Source organism: Pagrus pagrus (assembly GCF_965226575.1).
Source record: "Pagrus pagrus genome assembly, chromosome: 24".
Lineage (NCBI taxonomy): Eukaryota > Metazoa > Chordata > Actinopteri > Spariformes > Sparidae > Pagrus > Pagrus pagrus.
This window is the reverse complement of record NC_140206.1, coordinates 9854105-9866536: the sequence shown is the minus strand read 5'-3', so window position 1 is coordinate 9866536 and position 12432 is coordinate 9854105. Positions and strand designations below refer to the sequence as shown.

Genomic DNA, 12432 nt, shown 5'->3' with positions numbered 1-12432 from the left:
ATATATTAAAGCGAAAAATTTAAGACCGCTTTATCAAGACTGAGCTTTCATGCTCATGCCATTGGTTGCAATTTGGGAAATGTAGCAGGGAAAATGGAGCCAAACTAGGGTCTAAAAGTCAAGATATCTGTAATTCAGCCTGAGATTTTCTTTGCTTTTTAGAGGAACTGCATCCTCAGGCACTTCTGCTTTGGCTTCAACGTTGTGTGTGGAGGTTGCAGCTGGCTTCAGACCCTGCGATGCCTCAACCTCTGGGGCGAAATCTTCCAGGCTGTGTGAATAAATAGACGGGCGAGTGAATGCACGAGTGACCTAGTTGAAAGGCATTTGTTAATTACGCGAGGTAACTGTCGTCTTGAAAGAGGCGGCCATTGTGAGAGAAGAGATTGATTTGCACAGAGATGTAATGGCTCCATTTACAGAACACAGCCCATTTACTTCCATCTAAATTAAGTTCACGTTAACCTGAATCTTTTTGACACGGTTGCCGCTGTCAATTAATTTTTCAAACATTTACTGATCTTTGTCAAAGTGATGTTTTAATCTACATGTTGCAATGTGAGGCTTAAAATCAGCTGCGACAGTGAACCAGAAGACAGATATGAAAATACATTCTTTTAGGCAGCATTTTCCACACGGATTATCTCCTGTGTGACTTCATTTCCTCAGACGGGTGTCAGGTGATTGATAGCTGCCATAATGAAAAGACAAATTAATCCAAAAGTTTATCTTTTAAGATCAGTATTTTATAAGATGGATCATTGTGAAAGTTATGTGCTGTGCAGAAGAACAAGAAACTTTTACCGCCAACTTCATCTGACTGTGGCATGTTTATCATATCTACCTTAGCATTTAGCATATTAGCTTGCTAACATTTGCTAATTAGCACTAAACACAAAGTACAGCTGAGGACGATCGAAATGTGTTTGGTTTTGCATTCTTTCTAATGGTATGCAAAAGGCGTCTCCACTGGTTTCAAAAGGAAAGGGGGTTGTATGTAAGCTTATGAGAAAATGAACCTACTTTTCAGTTGATTTATGACCTCAGTAAACAGTTTCCTTGTGAGTTTTTGGTCTCATTTGCTAGTGTCAAGTCTTCTTCAACACAACATGATGCTCAGTTTGTAAATCAAGGTCACATTTAGAGTCAAATAGACGATAAAGCAGGGTATTCTTTAAAGCGGGGCTAGGATTGACAAGTCCAGCTCCACCTCCATCTACCAAAGTATTGGACAAACTAAAATTTTGAACTGATGGCTGTGATAAAGAGAAAGGGAAAGTTAGCATTAATCCTCTGGGAACAAGTAATGGTTGTACCAAATTTTCTGCCAATGCATCAAGTGGATGCTGATATATTTCACTGGATGTGTGGTAACGATCTGCCGGTTGCCCTCCAGGAAAAGTCAGATCACCAAAGTAGGCAGGATTCCTCTTCTAGAAGCCATGAATGTCTGCACAAAATCTCCAGGCAATCCATCCAGCATTTATCAGGTATTTCAGTCTGGATCAAAGTGGTCGTCTGGCGAACCAACAGACCGTCACCGCTATCCCTTGAGCCACGCTGCCAGCACGACTAAAAATAAACCATAAAGTCTGCAGCAGCACACATGTTGTATATATTCTTGTCCTTGTGGTCTGGTTTAAACAAAAATGCCTTTATGCTGCTTTATTGTTTTGCATTCCATTATCCTTTAAAAGGTATTTTCTGAGGTATGTTACTATAAAATATATTTGCATTCCCTTGATTCTGTGTGGTTATACTGTGTGGCCTTGGTGCATTAGCTCTTGCAATTCATTGCAAACATCTAGGTAGACAAAGACTCTAATCCCATGCGCTCCAGTCCTTTCTTTTCCTCTCTTACATCCTTGGCTCATGAGGCACTTCAATCAAATGCATATTGTTGGAAGATGCCTGAAAAATCCCCTTTCATCAGAGTAATGTGAACATAACGGCCTGAACTATTCAAACACTTAAAAGCCAACCATATTTACATTTGTAGGCCGAATGACACCAGCGAGATCTTATAGATTATGGAGAGCACTTGGAGATATTGTATCATATTTCAGTGCTAAGAGGCAGCTCCCAGACCCACACAGAGAGTTAAAACACTATTAAAGCATTAGAGTCGAGTCTTATAACGCCTGAAATTGGATCTCAAGGCTAATTGGTTGCCGTCTTCTATCACTCCTCCTTGTTTGTGTTATGTAACTGAGTGCATTGTTCATTTGAAGGTCATCACAGCTTTCATGCCATCCTCAGTTCCACTCCTTCCACTCCCTCCCGTCTGTCTCCGTCTCCTCTTTGGCAGCCGCTTTCTTTTTCGCAATGTTTTTGTTTGCGCCGGGTGCCATAAGCGTTCCCTTTTTGCAATCCAGTCGGAGTATGAAAAACAAATTTTCAATCCTCCATCGACTGTCCTCATTATGACTAAACAGAGGCACATCAATATTTCAGGCACTCATGGGCAAACACGGGCACAAAAGAGACACAGTCCAGAAACAGAGAGGGAGAGGAGAGAGATGAGCCACGGGCCAAAAAAGAAGTGAGAAAAATAAATTAGTCTGAGTAAGAAGTGCAGGGACAGACAGAGAATGGCAGTGTACAGGGCATGAAGAAGTCAGACGGGAAAAACAAACTTGATAAATACAGAAAGTCTGTGATATAGGGGTAGTGAGGGCAGCTGTGGGAGTTGGGAGTCTGATTTGTAATAGTGATTTGAGTTTTTCTACCGAGGCCAGCTGGGACAGAAAGGATTAACTTAAGGCCAAACAACCAAACAGAGTCGCAGAGCAACAGCAAAATAGGGAGTTTGACAGACAGGCAGAGAAAATGAACAAACAATAAAAAAAGAAGGGACACACAGATATACTGTATAGTAGGCCGGAATAAATCCCACAGGGATGTATGATTGACATTTATGGCGAACAAAGCTGCGGCAGATGGGGATATGTTCATACTTGAAGCTCTCCAGTGCAAAAACCTGTCGTGATATTTGAGCAAAGGGCACATATATTGCCGCTCTGGTCAAAGGTTTCGCTTTATTTTCGTCCCTGGCAGTTTTTCAGGCTTAAAAACTTGGGTGATGTGTTTTTATCCCTTGCCGTGTCGGTGCAAAAAGCAGTGTTTTTGGGGGGGGTAAAGCACATGATGCAACATTTAGTCAGAGTTTTCCCTCAGCTGTTTTTGTGGTTCTGTCCTGTCAAAATCCTCCTGCCGTGTCTGCTTGATGAACAGTGCAGTGGTTTCTGCTATTTTTCACTCATTTAAACCTTTCATTCATGGAGCGAGGGTAAAACACGGCAAATATTTTTTTAATGAATATTTTGACTCAGGGCTGTTTAGTTTGTGACGAGTGTTGCGTGGAGGCCTGGTCACAGCAGAAAGGCACAGCAAAATGAATCCTAGCAGCCTGGTGAGATGACGCGCTAACATGCTAACTGCTAGCTCACTAGCTAGTTGGGCTATTGCTAGTCAGTCATAACAGATTCTCTCTCTTCTCACGCTACTCTTCTGCTCTGAAAGTGGTTGAGCGAAAATGAGTCCTAGTAGCCTGGTGACATGATAAGCTAACATGCTAACTGCTAACTCACGAGCTAGTTGGGCTATCTCTGGTCAGTCACAATGGATTTTCTCTATTCTCACTCTACTCTTCTGCTCTGAAAGTGGTACAGCGAAATTAACCCTAGCAGCCTGGTGACATGACAAGCTAATATGCTAACTGCTAACTCACTAGCTAGCTGGGCTATCTCTGGTCAGTCACAATAGATTTTCTCTATTCTCACTCTACTGTTCTCTTCACTCCTGAAGCTAATGAGCAAATTCTGTAGCTCGGAAGCTTAGCAAAGGTGCTAACGGTCAATAAAGACTTATTTCTAGTATCCCGACTCCTGCCTCAAAACTGTCTACAAACCATTTATCTTTAAGAGAAAAAAATCAAAGTGGATGGCGCAACGCAGCTAAAATACGATAGCTACCCACAAGTTCAAAGTTCATCTAGATCTATTGTAACAAGCGCTAACGTGTCCTGTTTTGTAAGCTAAGCTAGCCACAGTAGTTCAGCAGCTCATCCTGGCAGTAGTCACTGTATCAACGAACCCTCCTGAACCAAATATTCTGTGAAAACGTGCATTTGGATTTTGCTCTGCAACTCTCACAGTAAAAGATAATATCTGTCCTACTTCCTCACCTGCCACACAAGACAAGACATTCTCTGCAATATTAATTTGGTGCCAAACTCCCCGCAGATTCCTAGCCAGGGTTTGTGCGCTTGACACTGCCTTCCTACAGGGTTAAGTGCCTTGCTCAGGGACGCTCCGGGGTGGAAGCTGTTAACGGAGAGGAGAGTAATTTAGTTCGCCCAAATGGGTCCATTTGCAAATGACAAATTTGACCCAGATCTAGTGAGCAGCAGATAAATTAAAGCTTGACAGACGTCCAATGATTTTGAGTTTCGAAGCTTGGCCGCCGAAACTCCCTGTGTGTATTGACTGCTGAAAACCAACGGGGACATTAGCAGGCCACTAATGCAGCCTTTAAAATAACATTTAAAAAAATGCACATTTATGTCACAAACGTATTAAAAAAGAAACAAATAACACACGATCACTGAATACATGAACACGCTGACACGTGATCCGATTTTTGTTGTGTACGTAGCTTCAAATGTGCTAATATATGTAGCTTCTGTGGCCTGTGGCAGACACCTCATTCTGTATTCAGGGCGTCTCTCCCCTGATTATCAGTGCTCTTAACCAGGCATGAGCCCTGACAGACATGCGCTCGTCTCCAGGGAAAGAAAGTTTGGGGAAAAGAGGGATAAAAAGGCGGTCAGTGTCAGAGATAGTGCAGCCCTGAAGCGGGGCGTGATGAAGCTTATCATTATTGAAACATGACCATAATTTGTTAATCAGCAGCAGACCTGCTTTACCTGCTAAAATATGAACTCGCCCTCCCTCTTAACACCCCCGCTGATCCACTCTGAATCTCTATCACCCCCCATCAATCTCCATCTTCCTCGCTCTCCAACTTCCCCTCCCGTCCACTCTCCCTGCCCGCTCCCTTTCACAATATGGCCCTATGCTCCCTGAATGTAAATCATATTTCAGTCTCTTTCATCAGGCTCCGTGCTCTCTTAATGTTCAGCGAGCTTTGCCAACATCACCAGGCACTACTATTTATACACGACGACTCCGAAGCGGCTCGGGATCCGGCTCTGTTTTCAGCCACTCCAAATATATACACCGAACCGTGGAACTGACATCGGCTGACACACTGCATGCCTAGTTGGTATTCTGGGGATTTAAATCTATAATTGTGCAAATGTGCAATACGAGCTCGTGCATGGGGATGGATGAACTTCGCATCACCTCAGCATACATATTGAGTCGAAATGTGACCTGGAAAGTCAATCGCTTTGAACTGAAATGTCTCAGAAAGCACCGGACGGATGGCCACGAAATTCGAGTTCCTACTGACTTTGAAAATCCACAGATGTTTCTTCTACCACCAACATAAGGTTGAGGTTTGAGGAGGCTGGGGTATTCCTAAAACTGTAACATCGACTGCATAAAACGTGGACTTCAAGTGCAATGAGTGACCGAACCTGCTGTGAGAAACCGAGATGATTTTCATCCTGTTTGATGTATTAAAACCTCGTCAGGCTTTAGGATCCGTCCTCCTTCAGAAGCTTCTGTTTGCTCCTTCAATTTATTAAAGCTAACAAGGCGCCACAATATGACATCCTGACTTTTTTTCCCCCCGGTCATTCCAGCACCTGTAACAGGTAGCCCTAATGAAACAACTGGGACCAATTTCCGCCCAACAATGCCACGCTAATGAGTACTGACTGCCAAATTGTTACTATTTAATGTGCTGAATAATTAGCTGAAGGTCAACACAGGAACACAGCCCCTCAGTGAGCCACTTGCTAAAATATCTGCAGAGAGATAAGGGCTGGAGAGAGAGCGCTTCATGGTAAGTATTTTAGAAAAGTCATTTAGATAGAGCCTTTATACCAATTTGAGGTGAGTGCGATTAGGCGGGCGTGTTGTGAGCGTGTTAGCAGCCTGGCAGAGCTGTTAGCATGCCTGCAGACCGGTTGTAAAACTGTAACTGTAAAAGGTTTAATGATTGAGCTTTCGTTTATGATACGCAGCCAAGAGCATTTGCATAGGAAGCCTTTGTCTGAAGAGCGCTTCCTCTTTTTTTCCCGCCGTTTCGAGGATGAATAGCAGAGATGAGCGATGGCATGATGCTGCCCTTGCGGTGACATGGCATCGTGATGAATGATTGAAAAAGAAAGCCGCGAGGTCTTTGGCTAATTGTTGCACACATATGCTCTTGTGAGGCCGTGGGTGTCAAACAGCGTTAGCGGAAAAGACAATCTGAGTCACACAACAATCTGTATGGAAAAAGGCCCCGGAGACACGCATTCATTACCCGGCTAGAGGAACGGATTATCATACGTTGGAGTAAATACTGTAAGCACATGGCGCCACAATACCTCGAGCGATAAAACAACAGTACAAAGCAGACTTTTGTGTATCTTTAAATCCATACACATAACCAACAGCAGGTAGGCAAATGAGTCTGAGCCCTCTGTGTGATGAAGTAGGGAGTTTCAAAGCTGTGTTTGGCACACGGCGTAACAGTGCAACTATTCTCGGAGCCAAGGCGGCGAGCAACAAGTCATCATCTCACAACAGACTAGCAATGCGTCACACGCGGCTCCGCTGCCAGCTCCATTAAAAGATTTGAATCTGTGAAACTGAGACGAAAGAGATGCCTGGTAAAAGTTAATGGAATTTTTACGAGCTCAATGGACTCGATAAGGACGCCGGTGTCCTCATCAAGTCTGGATCAATTTCTTGCAGACACATTGTGGCTTTTAGTTTATTTAACGTTTAATTAAGTGCGTTTAGGAACGGTGGTGCATATTGATTGATTTTTTTTTTTTCTGTATTTGGGGTAAATGGTCCGCCATTAGCCAAAAGGCGGCCGCGTTCTCATCCTTCAGCGCGGCGTTTGACACTTAAAGTGCGATATTTCAGCGTGGCCGAGTGACAAAATTCGCTCTCTGCTTAAAAGCTGGGCAGAGGTGAATTAAGAAACAAAGTGTGAAATGAAAAGCCTAATGCACTGCTCCATTTAAATCAAAAACAGGCCACTTGTTGAGAGGAAATGTGACAGCTGAGGCGCACTATGTAGTTTTGAGGAAGAAGATCTTTATTAACTGATTTTTTTTATGCCTGAACAAACTTTTTGGATATAATTGGCAGACCCTGACACCTTTCTAGCTTCAAAAAATGTTCTGGGAAACTTATTTCCCTCTGAGAACAGCTTATTTATTCAGTTATGGGGGGAAAACAAATCAGAAATTGTATTATTACCTCATTAAAATTGTAAATATAAGAAATCTGTGTGTGAATTTCCTCTCCAAAACTCCATAGTGCCCCTTTAATAGAGAGAATACGCCTGACAAACACTGGAGTCTGCTCAGCCAGACTCATGAAAAAACATGAGAGCGAGTTAGTGACAGTGACGATACAAGTTATGAAAATAAACCGAGGCTGCGTTCCAGACCTCTAGTGCCACTGTCTGAATTTATGTAGACGACTCATTCACAGGCCAGAGAGCACACGAGCCCTCCACCTCAAAAAAGTTCCCCTCTCCCTGCTGAGCTCATGTTATCCCGTTAGCCAGGTGTGACTCGCTTTATCCCGGGCTATGAAATCCTTTTACGTTCCTTTATGTTGTGGTAGATTTGCCCAACACATCTGACTTAGATGTTCCCCCAAATTATGCAAATCCTGATAATCTGACAGCCTCAGACACAAGAGAAAAGCCATTTTAAGACACCTTCGAGCATTAGGTATTACCTCCAATCAACACCAGGTGATTAGCTATTGTCTCAGGAGATGAACTCCTGATTAAGAGCGTATCATTTACCCGCCTTCTCGTGGACTTTGGTTTAAACTGTGTCTGTTTTTAGCCTCTCAGTCTCACAGAGGCTACACTGCCACCCACTGACCAACAGCGGCCGTTACAACATGAATGAGTGCCAACTCAGGTCATTGAGTACTAGAAACATTTAAGTTATGTAACTGTTAATTCATGCCTGGACAGTTTTAATGAGCCAGCACAGAATAATAGAAAGCTTTACTAAGTGCAAATGTGCAGCACTCGTGATCGGTGTCCTATTTTTGTGCACGTTAACATGCATTGTAAGGACTGAACCGTGTTCGGTGTTGTGCTTCTGAGATCTCCATCACCTCGCCACACCAGACTCATGTGTGTGAATCAGTATGTGCGTATTGTTCCCGGTGTGCACAGTCGTGACCAGAAGGTCAGACAGATGCTGTGAACGCGAGCCGGCGTCCCTGGAGGACGGGCCGGCCACACAAGCGGAAAAACACGCTCTTTGCACTCGAGATAAACCGTTGCATCGCTTCACATCTGCGGCTGTTGGAAGCGACGACTGTCCTCCCCCACTCCGCTGAGGATTTTGGCCACAGCTGAGCGACCACCTGGGAATGCATCCGTCATTGTTACGGCCTTCCGTCCAATGACACCGCACCGTTTAAATAAATGAAATGGGCCACAGAAAGAAAAATACAGTGCATCATCAAATATTAAGCTCAGCATTACAGATGAGTTTGGAGACAAGGTCATGTTTTATAACCGCCCGGCTGCAGAGCTCTAGTCCTCTCCTCTCTCTGGGAATCTGGGAACACTGCCCATACGCTCCATTAACGCCGGCTGCAGGCTGGGCTTTTTTTTTTTTTTTCTTTAAAGAAAAGATAGGGACACAATCTGAGCACTCATGATACAATGCCAAGATACAGCATGTGTTGCAGTGCCAGCATGTGATATACAGACACTCTGACCAGCAGTACAGCTTGCTGTTTAACAAAGAATATAAATAAATGATCCCTGGGTGAAAAGGCGAAGGCTCAGTCTGGAAGTAGAAGGGAAAGAAATGCAAAACTTGAATCTGATAAAAAATGGTTGTAAAGTAAGTTGATGAGCTATTATCTGTCAGGAAATGTTAGGTGTATTATTTTAGTTTTGTGTAATCCGACATGATGAATATAAGCTAAATATATCACTCTCTTTTAGCTCAGTTTTTGGTCTCCACCAAGGAATATCTTGCTCTTTAGCTGCTGAACGCTCCACTGTGTTCACCAGCGCACTGTTAATGGTTACAGCGTGTTTTTAGACCCTTTCACTTCTCAACTTGAAGATGCTAAATCACTGCGTAGAGCTGAGCCTGCGGATGATTGAGTAAGTTTGTCGCTACGAGTGGCTCCTTTCTCTTCCACGCAGTCATTGGAGCCATTGTTGATAGAATAATATGTACTACAGCAGCTTTAACGAGTCAAACACTAAACAAAGAGAGACTAATGACACTGAGGCACACAAATGGCTCAGTTGGCCTTTTGTTTATCAAAAGGCTGAGAAAGTTCTCCTAATGGTGAGCCGAAGATAAGACTTTTACATATAGCTAATGGTCAGCGAGATACTGGAATGTTAAACAGCCGTAATAAGACCAAAGCACAGCTCTTATCTCTTGAGACTGTTACGGCTCATAACCCAAACATGTGTCTGATGACAAAAATAAAGACACATTAGCCTCAAAAGCTGGACTGAAAAGCAACAGAAAAACCTCAGAAGATGCTGACTTTGACTCCTGGCCTTTGGTGATGTGGCTCATTAACCACAGTAATCTGTAAAATGTTTTCATCTCAGGAGCCAGATGTGATTTGATTCTAATAGATCCACATCTCCCTCCGCTCCGTCTCTGGCCTGATGGAGAAGCTTCGCGCTGCTTCCAGCAGCAGCCGACATGCCAATTACAGGGTTATTTTTGAAACCTTGCTTAACCATAAAGCTCCCCGAAATAGGACTTAAATAACAGGGTGTCGAATATCAGCAAACCCAGTGGCACTGCACAGATGCAGCTGGTGTGTATCTGTGCCACCAGGCCGCACTGGCACCCCCTTTCGACCAAAGCGAACCAAGTCTGGGCTGGTGTTAGTGCTGGTTCAGAGTCGGTTCAACCTGCAAACCCTTGAGGAACCAGTTTGCTTTTCCACAGGCATGAGAGCCACCGTAGAGTCACATCATCCAGTCACTGTATGCGTCTCCAATTACAACTATGGTGGACTGTATTGACTTTTTAACAAGTGTTGCTCCAAACAAGGCTGGTCCTCGGAGTTGGTGCCACTCTGCAACCAGTTTTCCTGGCCGGGAACCAGTTCTTTGGCTGTTGGCACTGGCTCCAAACCAGACCTGAGCCGCCTTGGTTGAAAACTTTCCCCATAATACATTTACTCTTTTGGATTTTAAGAGTTTGGATCCATGCATCGTTGAGCTCAGTGTCTTTGTAACCTTTTAAGGGGTTAGACTCTATGTCACAACCACATAAGGAGCGAAAAGTAGGTCATCTGGGCCCTTTTCTGTCTCGTCATCAGACATTTGGTAAATGGGAGGTTTGCTCATAATGACCCGCTTCATTTCCAACAGAGTTAGATTTTCCTCTCAGAGAAGCCAGCTGAGATGGAAAAACGAAGCGGGAGAGAGAAGGCCGCCCTCCTCTCTGGTGAAAAAACGCTTACAGTACACACTCTCCTGCCAGAGTCAACGAAATGATGGAAAACCCCGAGGTTACCAGTGCATGAATCATATCGCGATGAAGAGATAAGCGACATCCCGTTTTGTCTGCATACTTTGCCCAAAAATAAGCCACCAGTTGGGCCAACCAAAACCGACCTCTGTCATTACATAAAGAGAAAAAACTACGCCTCGTAACAGTGAAACTACAAAGTGTAACGTTTCACCGCTCGGAAACCAGATCTGTGCTGCCTGAGGCGTGACCTCACACTCATGCCACCGCTTTACATTTCCAAGTTTCTTTGAAGGTTCGAAAAGCTTTTTCAATTTGTTTGAAATGCAGGCTGCATAAAAGCCATCCATCTATCTGGCACATTCAGCACAAAGTGCAAGGCACGGCTGTTATGTAACACCCAATTTACCTGGAGAAAAGTGGAATTTCATGGCATAAAAAGAGTGAAATGGAAAAATCAAAATCCACAGCGGTTGTACTTACTGTGTTTGCCCCAGCAGGCTTCTCAAACATCCTCTTCAGGCTATCAAGTGGGATGTCAAACCTCTCAATCCTCTTAGCAGCCTGCAGGTCCTCTCTGCGAGCCGGATCGTCTGATGCCTCTACCTGCGACCCGGAGGGACTGCGGGAAACGAAGCCCGAGGTCGTCGACACTGCGCTCGCCACCTCCTCTCCATTTCCTGATTGAATTTCCATTGTTGCACAGAAACTGTATCCCCCCGGTCTTTTCCTTTCAGGCTGGTGCTTGGAGGGGGAAGTCTATTGTGCGAGGGTGAATCAGGAGGGGTGAGGAAGCGAGGGAGAGACGCAGGGTGAGGAGTGGAGATGGAGATGCTGGAGTTGTTGGGGTTCCTCTCAGTCTGCGAGGCTCTCTGGGCTGTGCAGGCAGAGGCTGGAGGAAAGAGGAGGAGAGAAGGAAAAGTTCACAGGGGGAAGTTTTCCCTCTCTCCGCCGCCCTGTAATTACTCATACATACACAGAAGCCTATGTAAACTCACATGTGGGCTCAGAGAGGCAAATTGAGATACGCGCTGTGAGAGCAGGCCAAAGGATGACGACAAAGGAAAGCAGAGAGATTGATTAGCTGCCAGAGAAACAAGCAGGAGAGAGGAGAGTATTATCAACTCTGTAAGGTCAACCCTGATGCATTTACTTACTATAATTGTTGATACACATTTATTCTCCATGATTTTTCTAAGATATCTGCTTTTTAAACATTAGTTTGAACTAATGACACTTTCAGAGGTCTTGTTTCAGGATTGTAAACACAATGGATTTGCATTTTCACACCCTCTGTGATTGACTTTTCAACAGCAGCCATTTAAATCTAATATAGTTGTTACACAAACAAGTGTGGGGAAGTAATTTGGTTGTTGAATACTTTATTTATACCTGTCCTTTACTTGCCTACTTCCATTTTATACTATTTTAACATCTGCTACGACACAAAACGAAGAAAATATTTAACTTTTGACTCCAAAACATTAGCATGACAGCTAAACTAAAGAGATTTTACACACGTGTGTTCACATATAAAATATGAAGAGTTACAATAGGTTAACCCACCTGATAAACTGTGTAAACTTACTGTTCAACTAGTGACCTAGCTAAACTAATTAGCTCACAAGTATTCTAACTCACCGAGCCGGTTAGCTTGAATAGCTGTATTTGTCAAAACTATCTTCTTAGTTATTTTACTCTTCATTTAGTTAATACTGAACTTAATGGTGCACAATAGTAAATATAATGCAGACTAAACAGATAAATGATAGACGTGTGTGTCGCTAACCGTTAGCTAAACCAGCAGC

The 12432-nt window shown here is 43.7% G+C and overlaps 1 protein-coding gene across 3 annotated transcripts in view; it reads right to left on the bottom strand.

Annotated features, from left to right (window-relative positions):
* Window positions 1–11464, bottom strand: part of xirp2a (xin actin binding repeat containing 2a) — a 51282-nt gene extending 39818 nt beyond the window's left edge. For all 3 annotated transcript variants that reach the window (XM_084346737.1, XM_084346738.1, XM_084346739.1), the window contains exon 1: window positions 11108–11464. In XM_084346737.1, the coding sequence (XP_084202863.1) occupies window positions 11108–11320 (213 nt within the window). In that variant the 5' untranslated portion in view covers window positions 11321–11464. The remainder of the gene's footprint in view (window positions 1–11107) is intronic.
* Between the last annotated feature and the right edge of the window lie 968 nt (window positions 11465–12432).